Below are 27331 nucleotides of genomic sequence, written 5' to 3'. Positions count from 1 at the left end.
TTTTCATAACAATCGGAAATCGGTATTTTTTGGGACGCCGATTTTTATTTTATTTATTTATTTTGACCTTTATTTAACTAGGCAAGTCAGTTAAGAACACATTATTATTTTCAACGATGGCCTAGGAACGGTGGGTTAACTGCCTTGTTCAGGGGCAGAAAGACAGATTTTTACCTTGTCAGCTCGGGGATTCAATCTTGCAACCTTACGGTTAACTAGTCCAACGCTCTAACCACCTGCTTTACATTGCACTCCACGAGGTTACGCGAATGCATTAAGAAGCCAAGGTAAGTTGCTAGCTAGCATTAAACTTATCTTATAACAAACAATCAATCAATCATAATCACTAGTTAACTACACATGGTTGATGATATTACTAGTTTATCTAGCCTGTCCTGCGTTGCATATAATCGCTTAGGTACACGTTGCTCCAACCATAAACATCAATGCCTTTCTTAAAATCAATACACAAGTATATATTTTTAAACCTGCATATTTAGCTAAATGAAATCCAGGTTAGCAGGCATTATTAACCAGGTGAAATTGTGTCATTTTGCGTTCATTGCACGCAGTCAGGGTATATGCAACAGTTTGGGTAATTTGTCAGAATTTTACGTAATTATGACATAACACTGAAGGTTGTGCAATGTAACAGGAATAACGTTTTGTTTTCGAGATGATAGTTTCCGGATTCGACCATATTAATGACCTAAGGCTCATATTTCTGTGTGTTATTATGTTATAATTAAGTCTCTGATTTGATCGAGCAGTCTGACTGAGCGATGGTCGGCAGCAGCAGGCTCGTAAGCATTCATTCAAAATAGCACTTTCGTTTTGCCAGCAGCTCTTCGCTGTGCTTCAAGCATTGCGCTGTTTATGACTTCAAGCCTATCAACTCCCAAGATGAGGCTGGTTTAACCGATGTGAAATGGCTAGCTAGTTAGCGGGTGCGCGCTAATAGCGTTTCAAATTATCACTCGCTCTGAGACTTGGAGTAGTTGTTCCCCTTGCTCTACATGGGTAACGCTGCTTCGAGGGTGGCTGTTGTCGATGTGTTCCTGGTTCAAGCCCAGGTAGGAGCGAGGAGAGGGACGGAAGCTATACTGTTACTCTGGAAATACTGAAGTGCCTATAAGAACATCTAATAGTCAAAGGTATATGAAATACAAATTATATAGAGAGAAATAGTCCTATAATTCCTATAATAACTACAACCTAAAACTTCTTACCTGGGAATATTGAAGACTCATGTTGAAAGGAACCACCAGCTTTCATATGTTCTCATGTTCTGAGCAAGGAACTTAAACGTTAGCTTTCTTACATGGCACATAATGCACTTTTACTTTCTTCTCCAACACTTTGTTTTTGCATTATTTAAATCAAATTGAACATGTTTCATTATTTATTTTATTTATGTATTATATTAAGTTAAAATAAGTGTTCATTCAGTATTGTTGTAATTGTCATTATTACAAATAAAAAAAATCGGCCGATTAATCGGTATCGGCCTTTTTTGGTCCTCCAATAATCGGTATCGGCGTTGAAAAATCATACTCGGTCGACCTCTAATTCTATCAGTCTAATAGTAGGCTACAGTATTCTATCAGTCTAATAGTAGAATAGTAGGCTACAGTATTCTATCAGTCTAATAGTAGGCTACAGTATTCTATCAGTCTAATAGTAGAATAGTAGGCTACAGTATTCTATCAGTCTAATAGTAGACTACAGTATTCTATCAGTCTAATAGTAGGCTACAGTATTCTATCAGTCTAATAGTAGAATAGTAGGCTACAGTATTCTATCAGTGTAATAGTAGGCTACAGTATTATATCAGTCTATCAGTACCAGTAGGCTTGTCTTTCTGTTGTGCCAGGAGAGCTGCTGTGCTGGGAGCAGAATACACTGTTTGCTGAGCTGAATGTTCTCTGGGTCTCTTGGGACTGTTTCTCTCTTATAAGGGGGAGAGAGAGGGAGAGAGAGAGCACTCAGCTTTAGTCCAGCCGCAGAGCTCAGCCTCACCTCTATATAAGGCCATACTAGTTCTATATTAATTCCAGAAAAAGCCAGCTTGTTAGGCTAACCTTTGTTGTTCACGTTTCACCTCCTCAGACATTTTTGTGGAGTTCAGCTTCATCCAGCTACATTACTGTGAGGTCTTTGAACTGGTATTTTGTCTTGTTTTGGTCTTTTCTCAACAACAAAGGTCCTGTTAGCCTACATCAGGGTTTACCCATACTTAGTCCTCAGGAACCCAAGAGGTGCACGTTTTTGATTTGTGCCCCAGCACTACACAGCTGATTTCAACTAATCAACTAATCATCAAGCTTTGATTATTTGAATCAGCTGTGTAGTGCTAGGACACAAATCAAAACGTTCACCCCTTGGGGTCCTGAGGACTGAGTTTGGGGAAACACTGGCCCTGTATATTCACCTAAATCAGAACATTTAAAGATAGCAAATGTGTTTAAAAATTATTTATGGACAGCTTTATATGTAAAAAAAATAAATATATATGATTTAAAAAAATAATTAAATAATTGTATCAGGCTCAAGTTTTGACCCAGTGTCAGCTAGCGGTTTGGTTGGACCTCTCAATAACGCTGTGAATCTTTTGAAAGGTTGTCTAGTTTCCCTCTCTAATTCTGCTGCTCAACTGCCACCCTGTGGTGGATGTTGGTACTGCAGTTAGACGGCTGCTCAACTGCCACCCTGTGGTGGATGTTGGTACTGCAGTTAGACGGCTGTTAAACTGCCACCCTGTGGTGGATGTTGGTACTGCAGTTAGACGGCTCCTCAACTGCCACCCTGTGGTGGATGTTGGTACTGCAGTTAGACGGCTGCTCAACTGCCACCCTGTGGTGGATGTTGGTACTGTAGTTAGACGGCTGCTCAACTGCCACCCTGTGGTGGATGTTGGTACTGTAGTTAGACGGCTGAGTTCATCCTAGGAATGTTATCTCCTTATCCGAACAACAACAATTCAAAGTAAACCAGCAAGCCCTTTTAGTCATGGCTAATATACTGAAGTATTCAACAAGTATACCGAAAATAACAGATCTACAACTCTAGTTTACCTGAACATGTCAAGGCTGCTTGGTTTGTACTAACCATCTATGCATATCTCTCTCGGTCTCACACACACACACACACACACGCGCGCACACACACAGCAGGTAAAGCCTTGCTTAACAATCACATCTCCAGATTCACCACTAGATGTCCTTCCCTCCACACACTAACTCACTGTACCCTCACACACAGACTATCAATCTCTCTGTGTATCGCCACGACAGCTTGCTTTGTAGCCTGTGGGGTCCTGAAATGTGTGGCACCGTCCAACACACACACACACCACGCTCCTACTCAGCTACAACCCCTCCCCTCTCTCTCTCCCTTGTAGCTTGGTCTGTCTTTCTCTGATTGTGTGCCTGCCCTGCCATGGCTGTCCTGCTAAGGCGTGTGGGCCGTGTGGCTCTACAGTTGTCCCTGAGACAGACCAGGACCCCCCAGAAGACCCCGCTGCTAGCCACTCTTCTAGGTAGAGTAACCACCACCTGACTATGTGATAACCCCAGGTTCGGGGAGCTGGGTGGGAGTAGGATTAGATGCCGTCAGTCTCGTCACACTCCAGTCCCCCCGTGCTACAGCCAGCACAAATAGAGCCCCACAATGGAGCCGTCATAATACCCAGAAAACCTAGCAGTCAAACAGGGAAAAGGTTCCAATTGTTTGAAAAATGTAATTGTCCGAGAGAGATGTACATGGTTATCAGAACATCACGTCAGGGTGAGGCGACACCAAACACAGCCCTCATTTTAAGGATTTCTAAAATCCCAGATGGTGGGAAAACAATTAGAACCATTTCCCTGTTTGACCTGTAGGTTTTCTGGGTATTATGACTCATACTGCAGTCCTCTATAACCAGGCAGTGTCCAGAGGGTAAAGACAGCCATGCATAACAATATACGTTACTTATTGTAAATAATCTATCAATAATAATAATGACATTTAACTATATAATCCTGGAGTAATAATGAACCTTAACATTCTGATGAATGTCGTTCTAGAACTGTCTCATCCTCACCTCTGGGTCAACTTCAAATGCCTTAAACTGGAGGGGGATATTTCACTCTGTGTGTCTGTACATTCTCTTGTCTGTTAACCAATCGTCTTACAGCATCAGCCCTGTTAACCAATCGTCCTACAGCATCAGCCCTGTTAACCAATCGTCTTACAGCATCAGCCCTGTTAACCAATCGTCTTACAGCATCAGCCCTGTTAACCAATCGTCCTACAGCATCAGCCCTGTTAACCAATCGTCCTACAGCATCAGCCCTGTTAACCAATCGTCCTACAGCATCAGCCCTGTTAACAACGTCCTACAGCATCAGCCCTGTTAACCAATCGTCCTACGCATCAGCCCTGTTAACCAATCGTCCTACAGCATCAGCCCTGTTAACCAATCGTCCTACAGCATCAGCCCTGTTAACCAATCGTCCTACAGCATCAGCCCTGTTAACCAATCGTCCTACAGCATCAGCCCTGTTAACCAATCGTCCTACAGCATCAGCCCTGCATGAAAAACGGGGAAGTGGGTCGGTGGATGGATCAGACTCGTCTGTCTGTCCTGCTGTCTGTCTGTCTAACAGTGTATAGTGATTGAACTTTGACCTATGTGTTGTTTCTCTCTCTCTCTCCCTCCCTCCCTGCCCCTCTCTCTCAGCCTGAGTAGCATAGCCCCCCCCCCCCATCCCTCCCTCCTAGACAGGGTGTGTCAGTCGGGCGTGTCCTCTCTCTCTCTCCTCCAATCAGCAGACAGGAGCAGCCAATCAGAAGCAGCCATGTCGGGGTTCAATCTGCTACACCTGATCACCAATGCCAAGCCTGTTACTCTGAAGCCATGTGGGCTCCCTTCAGGTTGAGCTGGGCGCTGTGTGGTGTGGTGTGCCTGTCTGCCGTGCCTGTCTGCCGTGCTCTGCTCTGTCCTCTTCTGGCTATTGATCTCCTGGAGATCTGGGATGTTTTTATGAAGGGGGTGTGTGATGATGTTTTTGTCTCCTGCAGAAAAAAACCCCACCTATTAAGTTCATGTTTTATCATTATTGTAATTATTGTAGCATTGAAGTCCTTTTTCATAGGATGTTTACATCTAGCAGGTTTATTTGCCATGTATAATAAATACATTGGAAATATTAAATCTAGAGATATAAAGTTATGTAGTGAAAGCTTGGTGATTGTGGTGTTTTACCGCAGTAGGCAATAAACAACCCTTCTCACATTCTGCTACGCCGTCTCTTCTCAGCTACAAACCCGCTGCCTTTTCAGTTGGCCATGGATTAACCAATAACTCACCGTTTGCCTTCCTTTTAGCTTGCATCTAACATACTGTGTGTTTTTCTTTTTAATGCTGTTTCTGCTTGACTAATGGCAACTTCTTTCATCCAGAGAGATTTGGGTTTTAGACGTCTAGAAAACCAGCGACTTGCATTCTTCACGTCACGCCTGGACTTGTCTCATGTCAGAGGTTTAATATGGAGCTATTAGTTTATTGTTCAGACATCAGACATGTTTCATTCCTCTGTGACCTGACGTTGTTGAATGGTCTCATTTTTAATTCACTGTTTTGTGGCTACAATACCCTTTTAAAGTACTGCTCACAGTCATCGATGAAATACCACACTGAAACTCTGCTTGGTCTGGCTCAACACAGAGACTTATTGGGTTGGGAGAACCACCTAAAGCGAGGGAGGGAGAGATGGAAGGAGGGGGAGAGAGAGACAGATGGTGGAAAAGGAAGGAGGGACGGACGGGACGGACGGAGGGACGGAGGGAGGGAGATATAAAGAGAAGGTCGGGGGAATGAAAAGCCATAAGTTTGACAAGTTAAAATAAGCAAGCGGGGGTAGCAGAGAACAAACCTTGCTTACAATTAGGAAACAATATTTACACTTGAGGTTAAAAAGCCAGGATGTCTGAAAAATGTGCTAATTTGGAAGGTTGACCCCTGGCTACATCAGAGCATGGACAGAGCTGCAGTCACAGGGGACGCATTCCAAGGGGTCCTCCGTAATGGCTCCCTATGTAGTGCACTACTTTTTACCAGAGCCCTATGGCACCCTATTCCCTATGTAGTGCACTACTATTGACCAGAACCCTATGGGACCCTATTCCCTATGTAGTGCACTACTATTGACCAGAGCCCTATGGGACCCTATTCCCTATGTAGTGCACTACTATTGACCAGAGCCCTATGGGACCCTATTCCCTATGTAGTGCACTACTATTGACCAGAACCCTATGGGACCCAATGGTGCCGTTAGGGGCCACATTCCAAGACGAGTTCTTTATTGGCTCTAAGAAGACACATGGAAACAGTGGTAGTTTCCCTCATTCACTTTCATCTCGGTAGGACCTCGTCCTTTGGGGCAGCAGGTAGCCTAGTGGTTAGAGCGTTGTACTAGTAACCAGCAGGTAGCCTAGTGGTTAGAGCGTTGGACTAGTAACCAGCAGGTAGCCTAGTGGTTAGAGCGTTGGACTAGTAACCAGCAGGTAGCCTAGTGGTTAGAGCGTTGGACTAGTAACCAGCAGGTAGCCTAGTGGTTAGAGCGTTGGACTAGTAACCAGCAGGTAGCCTAGTGGTTAGAGCGTTGGACTAGTAACCAGCAGGTAGCCTAGTGGTTAGTGCGTTGGACTAGTAACCAGCAGGTAGCCTGGTGGTTAGAGCGTTGGACTAGTAACCAGCAGGTAGCCTGGTGGTTAGAGCGTTGGACTAGTAACCAGCAGGTAGCCTGGTGGTTAGAGCGTTGGACTAGTAACCAGCAGGTAGCCTGGTGGTTAGAGCGTTGGACTAGTAACCAGCAGGTAGCCTGGTGGTTAGAGCGTTGGACTAGTAACCAGCAGGTAGCCTGGTGGTTAGGCGTTGGACTAGTAACCAGCAGGTAGCCTAGTGGTTAGAGCGTTGGACTAGTAACCAGCAGGTAGCCTAGTGGTTAGAGCGTTGGACTAGTAACCAGCAGGTAGCCTAGTGGTTAGAGCGTTGGACTAGTAACCAGCAGGTAGCCTAGTGGTTAGAGCGTTGGACTAGTAACCAGCAGGTAGCCTAGTGGTTAGAGCGTTGGACTAGTAACCAGCAGGTAGCCTAGTGGTTAGAGCGTTGGACTAGTAACCAGCAGGTAGCCTGGTGGTTAGAGCGTTGGACTAGTAACCAGCAGGTAGCCTGGTGGTTAGAGCGTTGGACTAGTAACCAGCAGGTAGCCTGGTGGTTAGAGCGTTGGACTAGTAACCAGCAGGTAGCCTAGTGGTTAGAGCGTTGGACTAGTAACCAGCAGGTAGCCTAGTGGTTAGAGCGTTGGACTAGTAACCAGCAGGTAGCCTAGTGGTTAGAGCGTTGGACTAGTAACCAGCAGGTAGCCTAGTGGTTAGAGCGTTGGACTAGTAACCAGCAGGTAGCCTAGTGGTTAGAGCGTTGGACTAGTAACCAGCAGGTAGCCTGGTGGTTAGAGCGTTGGACTAGTAACCAGCAGGTAGCCTAGTGGTTAGAGCGTTGGACTAGTAACCAGCAGGTAGCCTAGTGGTTAGAGCGTTGGACTAGTAACCAGCAGGTAGCCTAGTGGTTAGAGCGTTGGACTAGTAACCAGCAGGTAGCCTAGTGGTTAGAGCGTTGGACTAGTAACCAGCAGGTAGCCTAGTGGTTAGAGCGTTGGACTAGTAACCAGCAGGTAGCCTAGTGGTTAGAGCGTTGGACTAGTAACCAGCAGGTAGCCTAGTGGTTAGAGCGTTGGACTAGTAACCAGCTGGTAGCCTAGTGGTTAGAGCGTAGGCTGTTACCTCACACAGTCAGTCAGTAGGAGAGTACCCTATACCATCCCCCCCTTACCTCACACAGTCAGTCAGTCAGTAGGAGAGTACCCTATACCATCCCCCCTTACCTCACACAGTCAGTCAGTCAGTAGGAGAGTACCCTATACCATCCCCCCTTACCTCACACTGTCAGTCAGTAGGAGAGTACCCTATACCATCCCCCTTACCTCACACAGTCAGTCAGTCAGTAGGAGAGTACCCTATACCATCCCCCCCTTACCTCACACAGTCAGTCAGTCAGTCAGTAGGAGAGTACCCTATACCATCCCCCCTTACCTCACACAGTCAGTCAGTCAGTAGGAGAGTACCCTATACCACCCCCCCTTACCTCACACAGTCAGTCAGTCAGTAGGAGAGTACCCTATACCATCCCCCCTTACCTCACACTGTCAGTCAGTAGGAGAGTACCCTATACCATCCCCCCTTACCTCACACAGTCAGTCAGTAGGAGAGTACCCTATACCATCCCCCCTTACCTCACACAGTCAGTCAGTCAGTAGGAGAGTACCCTATACCATCCCCCCCTTACCTCACACAGTCAGTCAGTCAGTAGGAGAGTACCCTATACCATCCCCCCTTACCTCACACAGTCAGTCAGTCAGTAGGAGAGTACCCTATACCATCCCCCCCTTACCTCACACAGTCAGTCAGTCAGTAGGAGAGTACCCTATACCATCCCCCTTACCTCACACTGTCAGTCAGTAGGAGAGTACCCTATACCATCCCCCCTTACCTCACACAGTCAGTCAGTCAGTAGGAGAGTACCCTATACCATCCCCCCTTACCTCACACAGTCAGTCAGTAGGAGAGTACCCTATACCATCCCCCCTTACCTCACACTGTCAGTCAGTAGGAGAGTACCCTATACCATCCCCCCTTACCTCACACAGTCAGTCAGTCAGTAGGAGAGTACCCTATACCATCCCCCCCTTACCTCACACAGTCAGTCAGTAGGAGAGTACCCTATACCACCCCCCCTTACCTCACACAGTCAGTCAGTCAGTAGGAGAGTACCCTATACCATCCCCCCTTACCTCACACTGTCAGTCAGTAGGAGAGTACCCTATACCATCCCCCCTTACCTCACACTGTCAGTCAGTAGGAGAGTACCCTATACCATCCCCCCTTACCTCACACTGTCAGTCAGTAGGAGAGTACCCTATACCATCCCCCCTTACCTCACACAGTCAGTCAGTCAGTAGGAGAGTACCCTATACCATCCCCCCTTACCTCACACAGTCAGTCAGTCAGTAGGAGAGTACCCTATACCATCCCCCCTTACCTCACACAGTCAGTCAGTAGGAGAGTACCCTATACCATCCCCCCTTACCTCACACAGTCAGTCAGTCAGTAGGAGAGTACCCTATACCATCCCCCCTTACCTCACACAGTCAGTCAGTCAGTAGGAGAGTACCCTATACCATCCCCCCTTACCTCACACAGTCAGTCAGTCAGTAGGAGAGTACCCTATACCATCCCCCCTTACCTCACACTGTCAGTCAGTAGGAGAGTACCCTATACCATCCCCCCTTACCTCACACAGTCAGTCAGTCAGTAGGAGAGTACCCTATACCATCCCCCCTTACCTCACACTGTCAGTCAGTAGGAGAGTACCCTATACCATCCCCCCTTACCTCACACAGTCAGTCAGTCAGTAGGAGAGTACCCTATACCATCCCCCCTTACCTCACACTGTCAGTCAGTAGGAGAGTACCCTATACCATCCCCCCTTACCTCACACAGTCAGTCAGTCAGTAGGAGAGTACCCTATACCATCCCCCCTTACCTCACACTGTCAGTCAGTAGGAGAGTACCCTATACCATCCCCCCTTACCTCACACAGTCAGTCAGTCAGTAGGAGAGTACCCTATACCATCCCCCCTTACCTCACACTGTCAGTCAGTCAGTAGGAGAGTACCCTATACCATCCCCCCTTACCTCACACAGTCAGTCAGTCAGTAAGGAGAGTACCCTATACCATCCCCCCTTACCTCACACTGTCAGTCAGTAGGAGAGTACCCTATACCATCCCCCCTTACCTCACACAGTCAGTCAGTCAGTAGGAGAGTACCCTATACCATCCCCCCTTACCTCACACTGTCAGTCAGTCAGTAGGAGAGTACCCTATACCATCCCCCCTTACCTCACACTGTCAGTCAGTCAGTAGGAGAGTACCCTATACCATCCCCCCTTACCTCACACAGTCAGTCAGTCAGTAGGAGAGTACCCTATACCATCCCCCCTTACCTCACACTGTCAGTCAGTAGGAGAGTACCCTATACCATCCCCCCTTACCTCACACAGTCAGTCAGTCAGTAGGAGAGTACCCTATACCATCCCCCCTTACCTCACACAGTCAGTCAGTCAGTAGGAGAGTACCCTATACCATCCCCCCTTACCTCACACTGTCAGTCAGTAGGAGAGTACCCTATACCATCCCCCCTTACCTCACACAGTCAGTCAGTCAGTAGGAGAGTACCCTATACCATCCCCCCTTACCTCACACAGTCAGTCAGTCAGTAGGAGAGTACCCTATACCACCCCCCCTTACCTCACACAGTCAGTCAGTCGCAGGAGAGTACCCTATACCATCCCCCCTTACCTCACACAGTCAGTCAGTCAGTAGGAGAGTACCCTATACCATCCCCCCTTACCTCACACAGTCAGTCAGTCAGTAGGAGAGTACCCTATACCATCCCCCCTTACCTCACACTGTCAGTCAGTAGGAGAGTACCCTATACCATCCCCCCTTACCTCACACAGTCAGTCAGTCAGTAGGAGAGTACCCTATACCATCCCCCCTTACCTCACACAGTCAGTCAGTCAGTAGGAGAGTACCCTATACCATCCCCCCTTACCTCACACAGTCAGTCAGTCAGTAGGAGAGTACCCTATACCATCCCCCCTTACCTCACACTGTCAGTCAGTAGGAGAGTACCCTATACCATCCCCCCTTACCTCACACAGTCAGTCAGTCAGTCAGTAGGAGAGTACCCTATACCATCCCCCCTTACCTCACACAGTCAGTCAGTAGGAGAGTACCCTATACCATCCCCCCTTACCTCACACAGTCAGTCAGTAGGAGAGTACCCTATACCATCCCCCTTACCTCACACAGTCAGTCAGTAGGAGAGTACCCTATACCATCCCCCCTTACCTCACACAGTGTCAGTCAGTAGGAGAGTACCCTATACCATCCCCCTTACCTCACACTGTCAGTCAGTAGGAGAGTACCCTATACCATCCCCCCTTACCTCACACTGTCAGTCAGTAGGAGAGTACCCTATACCATCCCCCTTACCTCACACAGTCAGTCAGTCAGTAGGAGAGTACCCTATACCATCCCCCCTTACCTCACACAGTCAGTCAGTCAGTAGGAGAGTACCCTATACCATCCCCCCTTACCTCACACTGTCAGTCAGTAGGAGAGTACCCTATACCATCCCCCCTTACCTCACACAGTCAGTCAGTCAGTAGGAGAGTACCCTATACCATCCCCCCTTACCTCACACTGTCAGTCAGTCAGTAGGAGAGTACCCTATACCATCCCCCTTACCTCACACAGTCAGTCAGTCAGTAGGAGAGTACCCTATACCATCCCCCCTTACCTCACACAGTCAGTCAGTAGGAGAGTACCCTATACCATCCCCCTTACCTCACACAGTCAGTCAGTCAGTAGGAGAGTACCCTATACCATCCCCCCTTACCTCACACAGTCAGTCAGTAGGAGAGTACCCTATACCATCCCCCCTTACCTCACACAGTCAGTCAGTCAGTAGGAGAGTACCCTATACCATCCCCCCTTACCTCACACAGTCAGTCAGTCAGTAGGAGAGTACCCTATACCATCCCCCCTTACCTCACACAGTCAGTCAGTCAGTAGGAGAGTACCCTATACCATCCCCCTTACCTCACACAGTCAGTCAGTCAGTAGGAGAGTACCCTATACCATCCCCCCTTACCTCACACAGTCAGTCAGTAGGAGAGTACCCTATACCATCCCCCCTTACCTCACACAGTCAGTCAGTCAGTAGGAGAGTACCCTATACCATCCCCCCTTACCTCACACAGTCAGTCAGTCAGTAGGAGAGTACCCTATACCATCCCCCCTTACCTCACACAGTCAGTCAGTAAGGAGAGTACCCTATACCATCCCCCCTTACCTCACAGTCAGTCAGTCAGTAGGAGAGTACCCTATACCATCCCCCCTTACCTCACACTGTCAGTCAGTCAGTAGGAGAGTACCCTATACCATCCCCCTTACTCACACAGTCAGTCAGTAGGAGAGTACCCTATACCATCCCCCTTACCTCACAGACAGTCAGTCAGTAGGAGAGTACCCTATACCATCCCCCCTTACCTCACACTGTCAGTCAGTAGGAGAGTACCCTATACCATCCCCCCTTACCTCACACAGTCAGTCAGTCAGTAGGAGAGTACCCTATACCATCCCCCCTTACCTCACACAGTCAGTCAGTCAGTAGGAGAGTACCCTATACCACCCCCCTTACCTCACACAGTCAGTCAGTCAGTAGGAGAGTACCCTATACCATCCCCCCTTACCTCACACAGTCAGTCAGTCAGTAGGAGAGTACCCTATACCATCCCCCCTTACCTCACACAGTCAGTCAGTCAGTAGGAGAGTACCCTATACCATCCCCCCTTACCTCACACTGTCAGTCAGTAGGAGAGTACCCTATACCATCCCCCCTTACCTCACACAGTCAGTCAGTCAGTAGGAGAGTACCCTATACCATCCCCCCTTACCTCACACAGTCAGTCAGTCAGTAGGAGAGTACCCTATACCATCCCCCCTTACCTCACACAGTCAGTCAGTCAGTAGGAGAGTACCCTATACCATCCCCCCTTACCTCACACAGTCAGTCAGTCAGTAGGAGAGTACCCTATACCATCCCCCCTTACCTCACACAGTCAGTCAGTAGGAGAGTACCCTATACCATCCCCCCTTACCTCACACAGTCAGTCAGTAGGAGAGTACCCTATACCATCCCCCCTTACCTCACACAGTCAGTCAGTAGGAGAGTACCCTATACCATCCCCCCTTACCTCACACTGTCAGTCAGTAGGAGAGTACCCTATACCATCCCCCTTACCTCACACTGTCAGTCAGTAGGAGAGTACCCTATACCATCCCCCCTTACCTCACACTGTCAGTCAGTAGGAGAGTACCCTATACCATCCCCCTTACCTCACACAGTCAGTCAGTCAGTAGGAGAGTACCCTATACCATCCCCCCTTACCTCACACAGTCAGTCAGTCAGTAGGAGAGTACCCTATACCATCCCCCCTTACCTCACACTGTCAGTCAGTAGGAGAGTACCCTATACCATCCCCCCTTACCTCACACAGTCAGTCAGTCAGTAGGAGAGTACCCTATACCATCCCCCCTTACCTCACACTGTCAGTCAGTCAGTAGGAGAGTACCCTATACCATCCCCCCTTACCTCACACAGTCAGTCAGTCAGTAGGAGAGTACCCTATACCATCCCCCTTACCTCACACTGTCAGTCAGTAGGAGAGTACCCTATACCATCCCCCCTTACCTCACACAGTCAGTCAGTCAGTAGGAGAGTACCCTATACCATCCCCCCTTACCTCACACTGTCAGTCAGTCAGTAGGAGAGTACCCTATACCATCCCCCCTTACCTCACACAGTCAGTCAGTCAGTAGGAGAGTACCCTATACCATCCCCCCTTACCTCACACAGTCAGTCAGTCAGTAGGAGAGTACCCTATACCATCCCCCCTTACCTCACACAGTCAGTCAGTCAGTAGGAGAGTACCCTATACCATCCCCCCTTACCTCACACAGTCAGTCAGTCAGTAGGAGAGTACCCTATACCATCCCCCCTTACCTGACACTGTCAGTCAGTAGGAGAGTACCCTATACCATCCCCCCTTACCTCACACAGTCAGTCAGTCAGTAGGAGAGTACCCTATACCATCCCCCCTTACCTCACACAGTCAGTCAGTCAGTAGGAGAGTACCCTATACCATCCCCCCTTACCTCACACTGTCAGTCAGTAGGAGAGTACCCTATACCATCCCCCCTTACCTCACACAGTCAGTCAGTAGGAGAGTACCCTATACCATCCCCCTTACCTCACACTGTCAGTCAGTAGGAGAGTACCCTATACCATCCCCCCTTACCTCACACTGTCAGTCAGTAGGAGAGTACCCTATACCATCCCCCCTTACCTCACACAGTCAGTCAGTCAGTAGGAGAGTACCCTATACCATCCCCCCTTACCTGACACAGTCAGTCAGTAGGAGAGTACCCTATACCATCCCCCCTTACCTCACACAGTCAGTCAGTCAGTAGGAGAGTACCCTATACCATCCCCCCTTACCTCACACTGTCAGTCAGTAGGAGAGTACCCTATACCATCCCCCCTTACCTCACACAGTCAGTCAGTCAGTAGGAGAGTACCCTATACCATCCCCCCTTACCTCACACAGTCAGTCAGTCAGTAGGAGAGTACCCTATACCATCCCCCCTTACCTCACACAGTCAGTCAGTCAGTAGGAGAGTACCCTATACCATCCCCCCTTACCTCACACAGTCAGTCAGTCAGTCAGTCAGTCAGTCAGTAGTGTAAGAACATGGTGGCAGTCCTGTTTCAGTTTAATCCACCTTCATTCCAGACACACACACACACTCCAACCCCCTTCGTTGTTCACCCCCTTGTTCGTCAAAAGTAACTTTCCCCCCACAGGACATAGAAAACGGGGCATCAATGGAGTCCATTCACTTCCCAGCCCTTTAACGTTCCCTGTATTTTCTCCATTCATATGGTTTCAATCTAACAGGGAGGAATTCTCCACATAGTCCACATGAGAAGAGAGAGAAGAACCCCCCTCCCCTCCCCCAACCACACACACACACACCTCCTCCTCCCCAAAACCTGAAACAGGAACGACCTCACCGGCAGCCAGATTCCTAGTCCGCACTGGGAAAATCCCAACGTTCCAGAAAAGGAAGAACAAAGTTACTTCCTTAAAGAAAGAGTAATGGCTACCCAAGCTGCATTCAAAATGGCATACTGTTCCCTGTATAGTGCCCATAAAGGCATCCTCATGCTTCCCATTCAAAATGGCATACTGTTCCCTGTATAGTGCCCATAAAGGCATCCTCATGCTTCCCATTCAAAATGGCATACTGTTCCCTGTATAGTGCCCATAAAGGCATCCTCATGCTTCCCATTCAAAATGGCATACTGTTCCCTGTATAGTGCCCATAAAGGCATCCTCATGCTTCCCATTCAAAATGGCATACTGTTCCCTGTATAGTGCCCATAAAGGCATCCTCATGCTTCCCATTCAAAATGGCATACTGTTCCCTGTATAGTGCCCATAAAGGCATCCTCATGCTTCCCATTCAAAATGGCATACTGTTCCCTGTATAGTGCCCATAAAGGCATCCTCATGCTTCCCATTCCAAAAAAGTTCAGATAAGTTTGTGCTCGTATTATGAGTACGTTTGTGTGACGTTTTTGTTGATATTGGTCTTCGTCAAGGGTTGTTTCATGCTGCTCGTACACACCAGTTTTTTCTTCTTCTCTCGAGGCAAGCCGGAAGTTCAGGAGCTGAAGTCGACACCCCTTTTGTCATGTCGTTGGTCAACAGTACGGATTCTTCAATGAACTGTTTGTCTTTCAACCATAGACGACTTGATTTCATGGACAACTGAGGGTCCCTATTCTGGTGTATTAGCACCCTGCTCTACCAACTGAGGGTCCCTATTCTGGTGTATTAGCACCCTGCTCTACCAACTGAGGGTCCCTATTCTGGTGTATTAGCACCCTGCTCTACCAACTGAGGGTCCCTATTCTGGTGTATTAGCACCCTGCTCTACCAACTGAGGGTCCCTATTCTGGTGTATTAGCACCCTGCTCTACCAACTGAGGGTCCCTATTCTGGTGTATTAGCACCCTGCTCTACCAACTGAGGGTCCCTATTCTGGTGTATTAGCACCCTGCTCTACCAACTGAGGGTCCCTATTCTGGTGTATTAGCACCCTGCTCTACCAACTGAGGGTCCCTATTCTGGTGTATTAGCACCCTGCTCTACCAACTGAGGGTCCCTATTCTGGTGTATTAGCACCCTGCTCTACCAACTGAGGGTCCCTATTCTGGTGTATTAGCACCCTGCTCTACCAACTGAGGGTCCCTATTCTGGTGTATTAGCACCCTGCTCTACCAACTGAGTCCGACGGTTGGCTTGTAAAATGACGTCTAACTTCCTTCATGCTGGACACAGAGACATAAAAATGTCATCCACGACTTTATCTGACTCTGGGGAAGTAGATCAAGGACCTCTTTGCCAAAATCCTAAAGTATTTCTTTAAGAGGTGTAGTAGCTTTTGGCTAAATAACCATCCATGAACACTGACATCTACACTGTAGACTGACCAGTTCTACTGCCTACCAAGCAAGAGTAACCATCCATGATCACTAGGACATCTACACTGTAGACTGACTAGTTCTACTGCCTACCAAGCAAGAGTAACCATCCATGAACACTGACATCTACACTGTAGACTGACCAGTTCTACTGCCTACCATGCAGCAGCAGTGTGTGTTTGAGAATTTTCTCCATGTATTTTTAGCATGTTGTCACAATGGCCGAACATTAAACCTAATGTTTTACACTAGAATCACCTAGACTTCATCTCGGTTAACCCAGAACTGAAATCTGGATTCAATTTGGGTCACATGCTTTGATGTTTACATATTCTATCCACTAGAGATTTATACCTAGACTATATTTGAGTTGTTAGCTTTGTGCAATCAGTCTGGTCTGCACCAGGACATGCTTTGGCTGTAGCACCCCCACCCACCCCACCACCACCCCCCACACACACTAACTGTAGAGAATAATGGTCAGTTCCATGCAAGAGTCAAGTAATTCCAATCTAAAACCAAAGTTTCCATTCAAACCTCTCCCCTACAGTCCCCTACTTTCCCCTACAGTCCCCTACAGTCCCCCGTACTAAATTGTATGACATTTAGTTTAATATTGATGAAGTGATGAACGTGGGCTCATCTTGCCTGGAACCTGAGTGATAATGAGAGCTGTGCCTGAGCATCTTGTTTAGACAGTGTGATGAGTAGCTAGGGTCCTGAGTTTCTCCTGACCTGGGAAAACTCCTGGCCCTAAGTGATAATGATTTCTAAATAATGAGGGACTAGTAAAAGCAGAGGGGGGGGTCAGGGGGAAGACAGAACGGAGGAGAGGCACCGTCTCTCACCTCCCTCCCCCCTGACCACAGTAGTGGTTCTGAGACCTTAACTCTTCCCTTCTCCTCCTATAGGAACCTGCCGGACCAAGAAGACATGGCCCAAGTCCTTCTCTCAGGAGGAGCTGAAGAAACGTCTCTCCCCCATTCAGTTCCATGTCACCCAGGAGAGAGGAACAGAGAGGTATAGGTCCCCCTCACAGCCCAAAGCCTAGAGTATAGAAACCCCCAAAGCCTACAGTATAGAAACCCCCAAACGTCTACAGTATAGAAACCCCCAAACGTCTACAGTATAGAAACCCCCAAACGTCTACAGTATAGAACCCCCCAAACGTCTACAGTATAGAAACCCCCAAACGTCTACAGTATAGAAACCCCCAAACGTCTACAGTATAGAAACCCCCAAACGTCTACACTATAGAAACCCCAATCGTCTACACTATAGAAACCCCAAACGTCTACACTATAGAAACCCCCAAACGTCTACACTATAGAAACCCCCAAACGTCTACACTATAGAAACCCCCAAACGTCTACACTATAGAAACCCCCAAACGTCTACACTATAGAAACCCCCAAACGTCTACAGTATAGAAACCCCCAAACGTCTACAGTATAGAAACCCCCAAACGTCTACACTATAGAAACCCCCAAACGTCTACACTATAGAAACCCCCAAACGTCTACAGCCTAAAGTGCATTTGGAAAGTATTCAGACCCCTTGACATTTTCCACATTTTGTTACGTTACAGCCTTATTCTAAAATTGATTAAATAGTTGTTTTCCCTTAATCTGCACACAATACCCCACAATGACATCACAATACCCCATAATGGCAAAGCCAAAATAGGTTTGTAGAAATGTTTGCAAATGTATTAAAAAATAAACTTATCACATTTACATAAGTTTTCAGACCCTTTACTCATTACTTTGTTGAAGCACCTTTGGCAGCGATTACAGCCTCAAGTCTTCTTGGGTATGACGCTACAAGCTTGGCACACCTGTATTTTTGGAGTTTCTCCTATTTCTTCTCTGCAGATCCTCCCAGAGTTCCTGAGCGCTCTGGAGCAGGTTTCATCAAGAATCTCTCTGTACTTTGCTCCGTTCATGTTTCCCTCGATCCTGACCAGTCTCCCTGTCCCTGACGATTTAAAAAAAACACTAAAAAACATCCCCACCAGCATGATGCTGCCACCACCATGCTTCACCGTAGGGATGGTGCCAGGTTTCCTCCAAACTTGGCATTCAGGCCAAAGAGTTCAATCTTGGTTTCTTCTGACAAGAGAATCTTGTTTCTCATGGTCTGAGAGTCTTTAGGTGCCTTTTGGCAAACTCCAAGCGGCCAGTCATGTGCCTTTTACTGAGGTGTTGCAGCGATGGAAGAATCTTCCAGAAGGACAACCATCTCCACAGAGGGGCTCTGAAGCTCTGTCAGAGTGACCATCAGGTTCTTGGTCACTTCCCTAACCAAGGCCCTTCTCCCCCGATTGCTCAGTTTAGCCAGGCAGCCGGCTCTAGGAAGAGTCTTGGTGGTTCCAAACATCTTCCTTTTAAGAACGAGGGAGGCCACTGTTCTTGGGGACCTTCAGTGCTGCAGAAATGTTTTGGTACCCTTCCCCAAATCTGTGCCTCAACACAATCCTGTCTCTGAGCTCTCTCATGGCTTGGTTTTTGCTCATGACATGCACTATCAACTGTAGGACCTTATATATAGACTGGAGTGTGCCTTTCCAAATCATGTCCAATCAATAGATTTGATTTGTCGTTATGGGGTATTGTGTGTAGATTGATGAGGAAATTGTTTTATTGAATCCAATTTAGAATAAGGCTGTAATGTAACAAAATGTGGAAAAGTCAAGGTGTCTGAATATTTTCCAAATGCACTGTACAGTAAAGGGACCCCCAAAGCCTACAGTCTACAGTCCACTGACCCCAGTAGTTGGAAGACAAGTCTTGTCACAAAATGTCTATGGTACTGCTACTGCACCATCAAGTCAATTCATTTAGGGGGGTATATAGACAAGTGTATAACAATAAGCATTTCTGTAAACACCAATGCAAGGAAAAATATGTGCAATAATTATTGCGTAATTATAGTTAAGATGCGTTAATTATTTAAAAAAATGTTTTTTAAATTGCAGTTCATTATTTTTCTGCTCTGATTGGTCAGTTACATTTCACGAGCCGTCATTCTTTTTCCAACGCAACATTCCAGAACATTCCTGTGTCACATGGACATTAAAGCTTGGCTGGTTTATCCTAAAGGTCCTAGCTGGGTCCGCACTAACCCGCCTTAGAGGCTACAGCGTGTCTAGTCAGTCGGCAGCTAAACAGTTGTTTGTTGGAAAATAAGGGGGATGTCCCAAATGGGACCATATTCCCATAATGGGTTCTGGTCAAAAACAGGCTCTATATAGGGAATAGGGTGCCATTTGGGCTCTGGTCAAAAACACTGCTCTATATAGGGAATAGGGTGCCATTTGGGTTCTGGTCAAAAACAGTGCTCTATATAGGGAAAAGGGTGCCATTTGGGACACGAAGAAACTCTGTGACACTAGTCTCTACACCTCCCTCCCTGCCCTGCCCCCCTCCCTCCCTGGCAGGGCACACGTGGGAAAAGTGTTTGTCGGCCCATTTTGATGGAGGAATGTGAAAAATGCCCTGGATGGTGGTTGGAGGCAGAGTATGCATCCCAAACGGAACCCTATGCCCTATTTAGTACACTACTTTTGTCCAGGACCCCAATGTACCCTGGTCAAAACTGGTGCACTATATAGGGAAGTGGCATTTGGGAATCATCCAGGGAAACGAGGCGGCAGGGGGATTCTGGGGTGTGGTGGTATGTCTCCTCCAATCGGGTTAGTTTCTGGCCAGGTTTAAAGCTTGTGGGCCCCTGTTGCCATAGCCCCTGTTGCCATAGCCCCTGTTGCCATAGCCCCTGTTGCCATAGCCCCTGTTGCCATAGCCCCTGTTGCCATAGCCCCCGTTGCCATAGCCCCCGTTGCCAAGCTGTTCTAAGCTGGTGTGGCTGTAATTTACACTAGTTTATATACTGTTGGTCTGTGGCTCCCGTACCAAACGACCAGAGCCCTGTTTTAGACACACAACTGTTGTTAGTAGCTCAGATACCTAATAAACAGCTGGTCCATAACTAAGCAGTCAGGCACAACAGTCTAGTGCTGCTGTATCATGACTACAGTCACAGGTAAATGGCTTTGTTTGCACTGATCCCATTTACCTGTGACTGTCTTCATCATACACCACTGCCCCTCCTGCCTTATTGCTTTTATGAAACTGTTACCGACATATTAAAATAACAATGAATTACATATGTTTATTCAAATGTTATTTTGACAAGTCAATTCATACAATTTGAATTATTCCACCAGAAGATATAGTCCGGACAAAACTCAGGTTGTTCAGTTATTTTGGTCATGTTGCTACAGACGCCACCCAGTCTGCATAGTTGCTATGCAAAAGGACAGGTCATCTGTTCTAAACAAAATGGTTGCCATGCAGGCTGGGTAACGTTTTTGTGACTTGCTAGCTACAGTAGCTAGCTGACCAACTTCAGCTAACTAAATCAGTCACGTCAAACCTAGAATGACAGTACAGAAGATATATTTTGGTTTATATTTTTTTCTATTGGCATTTACTTGGATATGTCCATACATTACATTTTTTTATCTTTATTTAACTTGGCAAATCAGTTCTTATTTTCAATGGGGCAGAACAACAGATTTGTACCTTCTCAGCTCAGGGATTCGATCTAGCAACCTTTTGGTTACTAGTCCAACGCCCTAACCACTAGGCTACCTGCTGGTTACTAGTCCAACGCCCTAACCACTAGGCTACCTGCTGGTTACTAGTCCAACGCCCTAACCACTAGGCTACCTGCTGGTTACTAGTCCAACGCTCTAACCACTAGGCTACCTGCTGGTTACTAGTCCAACGCTCTAACCACCAGGCTACCTGCTGGTTACTAGTCCAACGCTCTAACCACTAGGCTACCTGCTGGTTACTAGTCCAACGCTCTAACCACTAGGCTACCTGCTGGTTACTAGTCCAACGCTCTAACCACTAGGCTACCTGCTGGTTACTAGTTCAACGCTCTAACCACTAGGCGCCCTGCTGGTTACTAGTCCAACGCTCTAACCACCAGGCTACCTGCTGGTTACTAGTCCAACGCTCTAACCACCAGGCTACCTGCTGGTTACTAGTCCAACGCTCTAACCACCAGGCTACCTGCTGGTTACTAGTCCAACGCTCTAACCACCAGGCTACCTGCTGGTTACTAGTCCAACGCTCTAACCACCAGGCTACCTGCTGGTTACTAGTCCAACGCTCTAACCACCAGGCTACCTGCTGGTTACTAGTCCAACGCTCTAACCACCAGGTGTAACAGTGTAGGTTCCGTCCCTCTCTTCGCCCCAACCTGGGCTCGAACCAGGGACCCTTGCACGCATCAACAACTGACACCCCACGAAGCATCGTTACCCATCGCGCCACAAAAGCCGCGGCCCTTGCAACGCAAGGGGAAACCCTACTTCAAGTCTCAGAGCGAGTGACGTCACCGATTGAAACGCTATTAGCGCGCACCACCGCTAACTAACTAGCTATTTCACATCGGTTACACAGGCTACCTGCTGGTTACTAGTCCAACGCTCTAACCACCAGGCTACCTGCTGGTTACTAGTCCAACGCTCTAACCACTAGGCTACCTATAATGACGTTGATTCGCGATTTCGACTGTCTCAGAAAAAGTTGTCTCATCTAGTCTGGGCACGTTAACTTATATGTATGGTACTACAGAGATCAACATTCAAAAGGGAAACATTGTTTCCGAGGTCGGACTGGCAGACTGTGAGGCTAAAATTAACCCCGCTGTACCAAACTAAATGCTAGGCTTATATTAACCCCCGCTGTACCAAACTAAATGCTAGGCTTATATTAACCCCCGCTGTACCAAACTAAATGCTAGGCTTATATTAACCCCCGCTGTACCAAACTAAATGCTTATATTAACCCCGCTGTACCAAACTAAATGCTTATATTAACCCCCGCTGTACCAAACTAAATGCTAGGCTTATATTAACCCCCGCTGTACCAAACTAAATGCTAGGCTTATATTAACCCCCACTGTACCAAACTAAATGCTTATATTAACCCCCACTGTACCAAACTAAATGCTTATATTAACCCCTGCTGTACCAAACTAAATGCTTATATTAACCCCTGCTGTACCAAACCAAATGCTTATATTAACCCCCGCTGTACCGAACTAAATGCTTATATTAACCCCCGCTGTACCAAACCAAATACTAGGTTTATATTAACCCCGCTGTACCAAACTAAATGCTTATATTAACCCCCGCTGTACCACACCAAATGCTAGGCTTATATTAACCCCCGCTGTACCAAACCAAATGCTAGGCTTATATTAACCCCCGCTGTACCAAACTAAATGTGAAGCTTATATTAACCCCCGCTGTACCAAACAAAATGCTTATATTAACCCCTGCTGTACCAAACTAAATGCTTATATTAACCCCCACTGTACCAAACTAAATGCTTATATTAACCCCCGCTGTACCAAACTAAATGCTTATATTAACCCCCCGCTGTACCAAACTAAATGCTTATATTAAGCCCCGCTGTACCAAACTAAATGCTTATATTAAGCCCCGCTGTACCAAACTAAATGCTTATATTAAGCCCCGCTGTACCAAACTAAATGCTTATATTAAGCCCCGCTGTACCAAACTAAATGCTTATATTAACCCCTGCTGTACCAAACTAAATGCTAGGCTTATATTAACCCCCGCTGTACTAAACTAAATGCTAGGCTGATATTAACCCCCGCTGTACCAAACTAAATGCTTATATTAACCCCTGCTGTAACAAACTAAATGCTAGGCTGATATTAACCCCCGCTGTACCAAACTAAATGCTTATATTAACCCCCTCTGTACCAAACTAAATGCTTATATTAACCCCCGCTGTACCAAACTAAATGCTTATATTAACCCCCGCTGTACCAAACTAAATGCTTATATTAACCCCCTCTGTACCAAACTAAATGCTTATATTAACCCCCTCTGTACCAAACTAAATGCTTATATTAACCCCCTCTGTACTAAACTAAATGCTAGGCTGATATTACCCCCCTCTGTACTAAACTAAATGCTAGGCTGATATTAACCCCCTCTGTACCAAACTAAATGCTAGGCTAGAAGCCAGGGGAAGTAATATGTGAGTTGAGATAAATACAAGAGATGATTCAGACAGCAACGTGAGCATGATGTTGTTATTGAGGCTCATTGGCCCATGACTGTGGTTGTCTTAAGTTGACTGCACTTAACCGTAAGTTGCTCCGGATAAATGACTAAAATGACTTGGCTGGACTGTACCAGTGTAACTAGTGTGTTTATCCATCTCCCCCCCTCACAGTGCCTTCAGAGGAGAATACACTGAATATAAAGAGGATGGGATCTACACCTGTGTTGTCTGCGGCGCCCCGCTGTTCAAGTAAGTTTAGTATGTCGGTGACATCATTACTGTATCCCCACTTCCGATCTCCTTCTGACTGGGTCTAACCTTCCTCTCCTCAGAGCCAATGTCCCTGTTTAGTCCCTTCTGGTCTCTCTCTGAGTTGGTTCAAGAGCCACTGTCCCTCCTCTTAGTCCCTAGTCTCTCTCTAATTGGTTAAAGAGCCCCTGGTTTGTACGGCAGCGGCCTGCCTGAGCCAGTGAAGGTTAACTGTAGCTGACAGGCGGCCAGAGCCATCCTCCCAGCCTCGTTACCAGGTCACCTGTTTCCCTCCGCAACACACAGAGCTTCAAAGACAACCGGACAGGATTTACAGCTATGTAGCCTTACAGAGAGACACACACACACACACACACACACACACACACACAGCCTCATAGCTTAGACCCTGTGTTCCCATTGGAGACGTTTTGGGAAGAATATCCCATGTATATCAAGGAGAGGAGAAAACACAATTTTCATTTATCTTTTATTTATTTTTCTCAGTTTTTTGGGGACTTTTGAAGTGCCTGCTGCTTGTTGTAAAGTTGTATTTTTTAGGTGAGAGAAAAGAGACATTGTCTAAAATCCGCTGTCTCCTCTTTGCAGGTCAGAGACAAAGTTTGACTCTGGATCAGGTAGGTTTGATACAGCGACATTAACCTCACACCTTATTCCATGACTTCATCTGGCGCCGACCAACCGCTCACAACGCAACACCGAGGAGCTCTGAGTCACGTTGTCTTGTTTCACTTTACTTGCTTCATGTCAAAATACATGGTACAATATACCTTGTATTGAGTCCCAAATGGCACCCTATTCCCTATTTAGTGCACCACTTTTGACCAGGGCCCCATAGGGGTAGTGAACTACTTTAGACCAGGGCCCATAGGGGTAGTGAACTACTTTAGACCAGGTCCCCATAGGGGTAGTGAACTACTTTAGACCAGGGCCCATAGGGGTAGTGCACTACTTTAGACCAGGGCCCATAGGGGTAGTGCACTACTTTAGACCAGGTCCCCATAGGGGTAGTGCACTACTTTAGACCAGGGCCCATAGGGGTAGTGCACTACTTTAGACCAGGTCCCCATAGGGGTAGTGCACTACTTTAGACCAGGGCCCATAGGGGTAGTGCACTACTTTAGACCAGGGCCCATAGGGGTAGTGCACTACTTTAGACCAGGTCCCCATAGGGGTAGTGCACTACTTTAGACCAGGGCCCATAGGGGTAGTGCACTACTTTAGACCAGGGCCCATAGGGGTAGTGCACTACTTTAGACCAGGTCCCCATAGGGGTAGTGCACTACTTTAGACCAGGGCCCATAGGGGTAGTGCACTACTTTAGACCAGGTCCCCATAGGGGTAGTGCACTACTTTTGACCAGGGACCATAGGGAACACACAGAGAATAGGGTGCCATTTGGGAAGTACTCCTTGTTCAACTCAACATAATGTATAGCTGCCATCCCAAGGCCTCATATCAAAAAGAGTTCCAGATTAGAGAAGTTGAGCTGGTCATATTTCTCTCTCTTTATCTGCTCTTTTTTACACCCTGCTGGCTAATTAACCTTCTTTGCAATGATGTGTGTCTAGGTGTGTGTGTGTCTAGGTGTGTGTCTAGGCGTGTGTGTGTCTGTTTTGTCACATGCTTGGTAAAGAGAAGGTGTAGTCTGACTGTGTGTGTGTGTGTGTGCTCCTTCAGATTTCTGATGGGTTCTTAGAACAGTAAAAAAAAAATACACTCCAAAGTTATTAATGTTTGTGATTTTAAAGCATGAAACACACAGTGGGAGGCTCTTCTCTAGCTAGAACACTGAGCATCTCACTGCTGATAGGTAGTTATCACAGTGGGAGGCTCTTCTCTAGCTAGAACACTGAGCATCTCACTGCTGATAGGTAGTTATCACAGTGGGAGGCTCTTCTCTAGCTAGAACACTGAGCATCTCACTGCTGATAGGTAGTTATCACAGTGGGAGGCTCTTCTCTAGCTAGAACACTGAGCATCTCACTGCTGATAGGTAGTTATCACAGTGGGAGGCTCTTCTCTAGCTAGAACACTGAGCATCTCACTGCTGATAGGTAGTTATCACAGTGGGAGGCTCTTCTCTAGCTAGAACACTGAGCATCTCACTGCTGATAGGTAGTTATCACAGTGGGAGGCCCTTCTCTAGCTAGAACACTGAGCATCTCACTGCTGATAGGTAGTTATCACAGTGGGAGGCCCTTCTCTAGCTAGAACACTGAGCATCTCACTGCTGATAGGTAGTTATCACAGTGGGAGGCTCTTCTCTAGCTAGAACACTGAGCATCTCACTGCTGATAGGTAGTTATCACAGTGGGAGGCCCTTCTCTAGCTAGAACACTGAGCATCTCACTGCTGATAGGTAGTTATCACAGTGGGAGGCCCTTCTCTAGCTAGAACACTGAGCATCTCACTGCTGATAGGTAGTTATCACAGTGGGAGGCCCTTCTCTAGCTAGAACACTGAGCATCTCACTGCTGATAGGTAGTTATCACAGTGGGAGGCCCTTCTCTTGCTAGAACAAAAGTGCTACCTGCTGCGTGTCGACCCGATAGCGACGAACCTCAATCGCAATGCTCGTCAGTGGCCAAAAACTTCACTTTGAGCCAATCAGAGAGCATGAACCCCTACGTGGGAGCCAACAAAATCTTTAAAAGAAATGTCCGTACAGCCATGGATGAGCCAGTCACACTTCATATGCAGTGTAGGCTAAGGGATGGTAGCTAGCTAAATGCACAGATGCAATGCACACAACACTAATGCCTCCAAGCTAGCTAGCCACTGTAGCTAGTATTGACATTTTATAATTAAATCGCAATGGATTAGCTAGTTTCCATGAAACAGCGACCTGTGTTAGCTGCCAAGTTAGTGCAGTGTCCTTAACTAGCTAGCTGTATTGAGCTAGCTACTGAATATGCTAAGGTTAGCTAGCTAGCTAAACATACGGCTATGTTCTGGCACTTGGCAGTATGGGATTATCGAGAGTGAATTAAATTGAGAATATGCTAATGTTAGCTAGCTAGCTGTGTTGTGTTAGCTGCTGAATATGCTAAGGTTAGCTAGCTAGCTAAACATACGGCTATGGTCTGGCACTGGCAGTATGGGATTATGGAGAGTGAATTAAATTGTCTTCATAATCTTGCTAGGTAATTATCTAACTGTTGCTATCAACAAGGGCTTTCTACAAAATGGCAACATTAGCGCAGATAGCTGGGAATCTAGACCATAGACCACAGATTTTATTTATTGAACCTTTATTTAACTAGGCAAGTCAGTTAAGAACAAATTCTTATTTACAATGACGGCCAACCCCCGGCAACTGATATCTATTGCCAAACAACACTACTGCCACCTTCTGGTTTGGGAGTATTTGAACAAAGCTGACCACTTCCAAGGTTTTTTTTTGTTGTTGCTGTGTGGAAAAAAACAAAAAGAGATTGACTGCCGACACTCTGTTCAGAGGTGCTAAGTGCTGTCGACCAGGCGAACGTTGGACAGTCCTACCTGTGTCTGAGTTTTTACACCTCTGACTGACCAGTGTGAAGTAACTGGGTGATTTTAATAAGGTTAAGACTGCACCCCAAGTGGCACCTTATTCTCTAGTCTAGATGGTGCACTACTTTGACCAGGGCACCCTATTCTCTAGTCTAGATGGTGCACTAC

The 27331-nt window shown here is 46.9% G+C and overlaps 1 protein-coding gene across 7 annotated transcripts in view; it reads left to right on the top strand.

The window, feature by feature from the left end:
- The window catches only part of msrb3 (methionine sulfoxide reductase B3), a 46227-nt gene that overhangs the window by 4548 nt on the left and 14348 nt on the right, over positions 1-27331 (top strand). For 4 of the 7 annotated variants that reach the window (XR_006768236.1, XR_006768237.1, XR_006768235.1 and 1 more), the window contains exons 2-5: positions 3401-3538; positions 17195-17303; positions 23570-23647; positions 24257-24285. Coding sequence is in view for 4 of the 7 variants with exons in the window: in XM_045714024.1 (XP_045569980.1) it covers positions 3439-3538; positions 17195-17303; positions 23570-23647; positions 24257-24285 (316 nt within the window). In the remaining 3 variants the exon portion in view is untranslated. Of the gene's footprint in view, positions 1-3400; positions 3539-4723; positions 4918-17194; positions 17304-23569; positions 23648-24256; positions 24286-27331 lie in introns of those variants that run through there. The other 3 variants (XM_045714026.1, XM_045714027.1, XM_045714025.1) reach the window with 3 other exon arrangements.

The sequence above is a fragment of the Salmo salar genome, unplaced genomic scaffold, assembly GCF_905237065.1.
Source record: "Salmo salar unplaced genomic scaffold, Ssal_v3.1, whole genome shotgun sequence".
NCBI lineage: Eukaryota > Metazoa > Chordata > Actinopteri > Salmoniformes > Salmonidae > Salmo > Salmo salar.
This window is presented reverse-complemented; position numbering and strand designations above follow the sequence as displayed.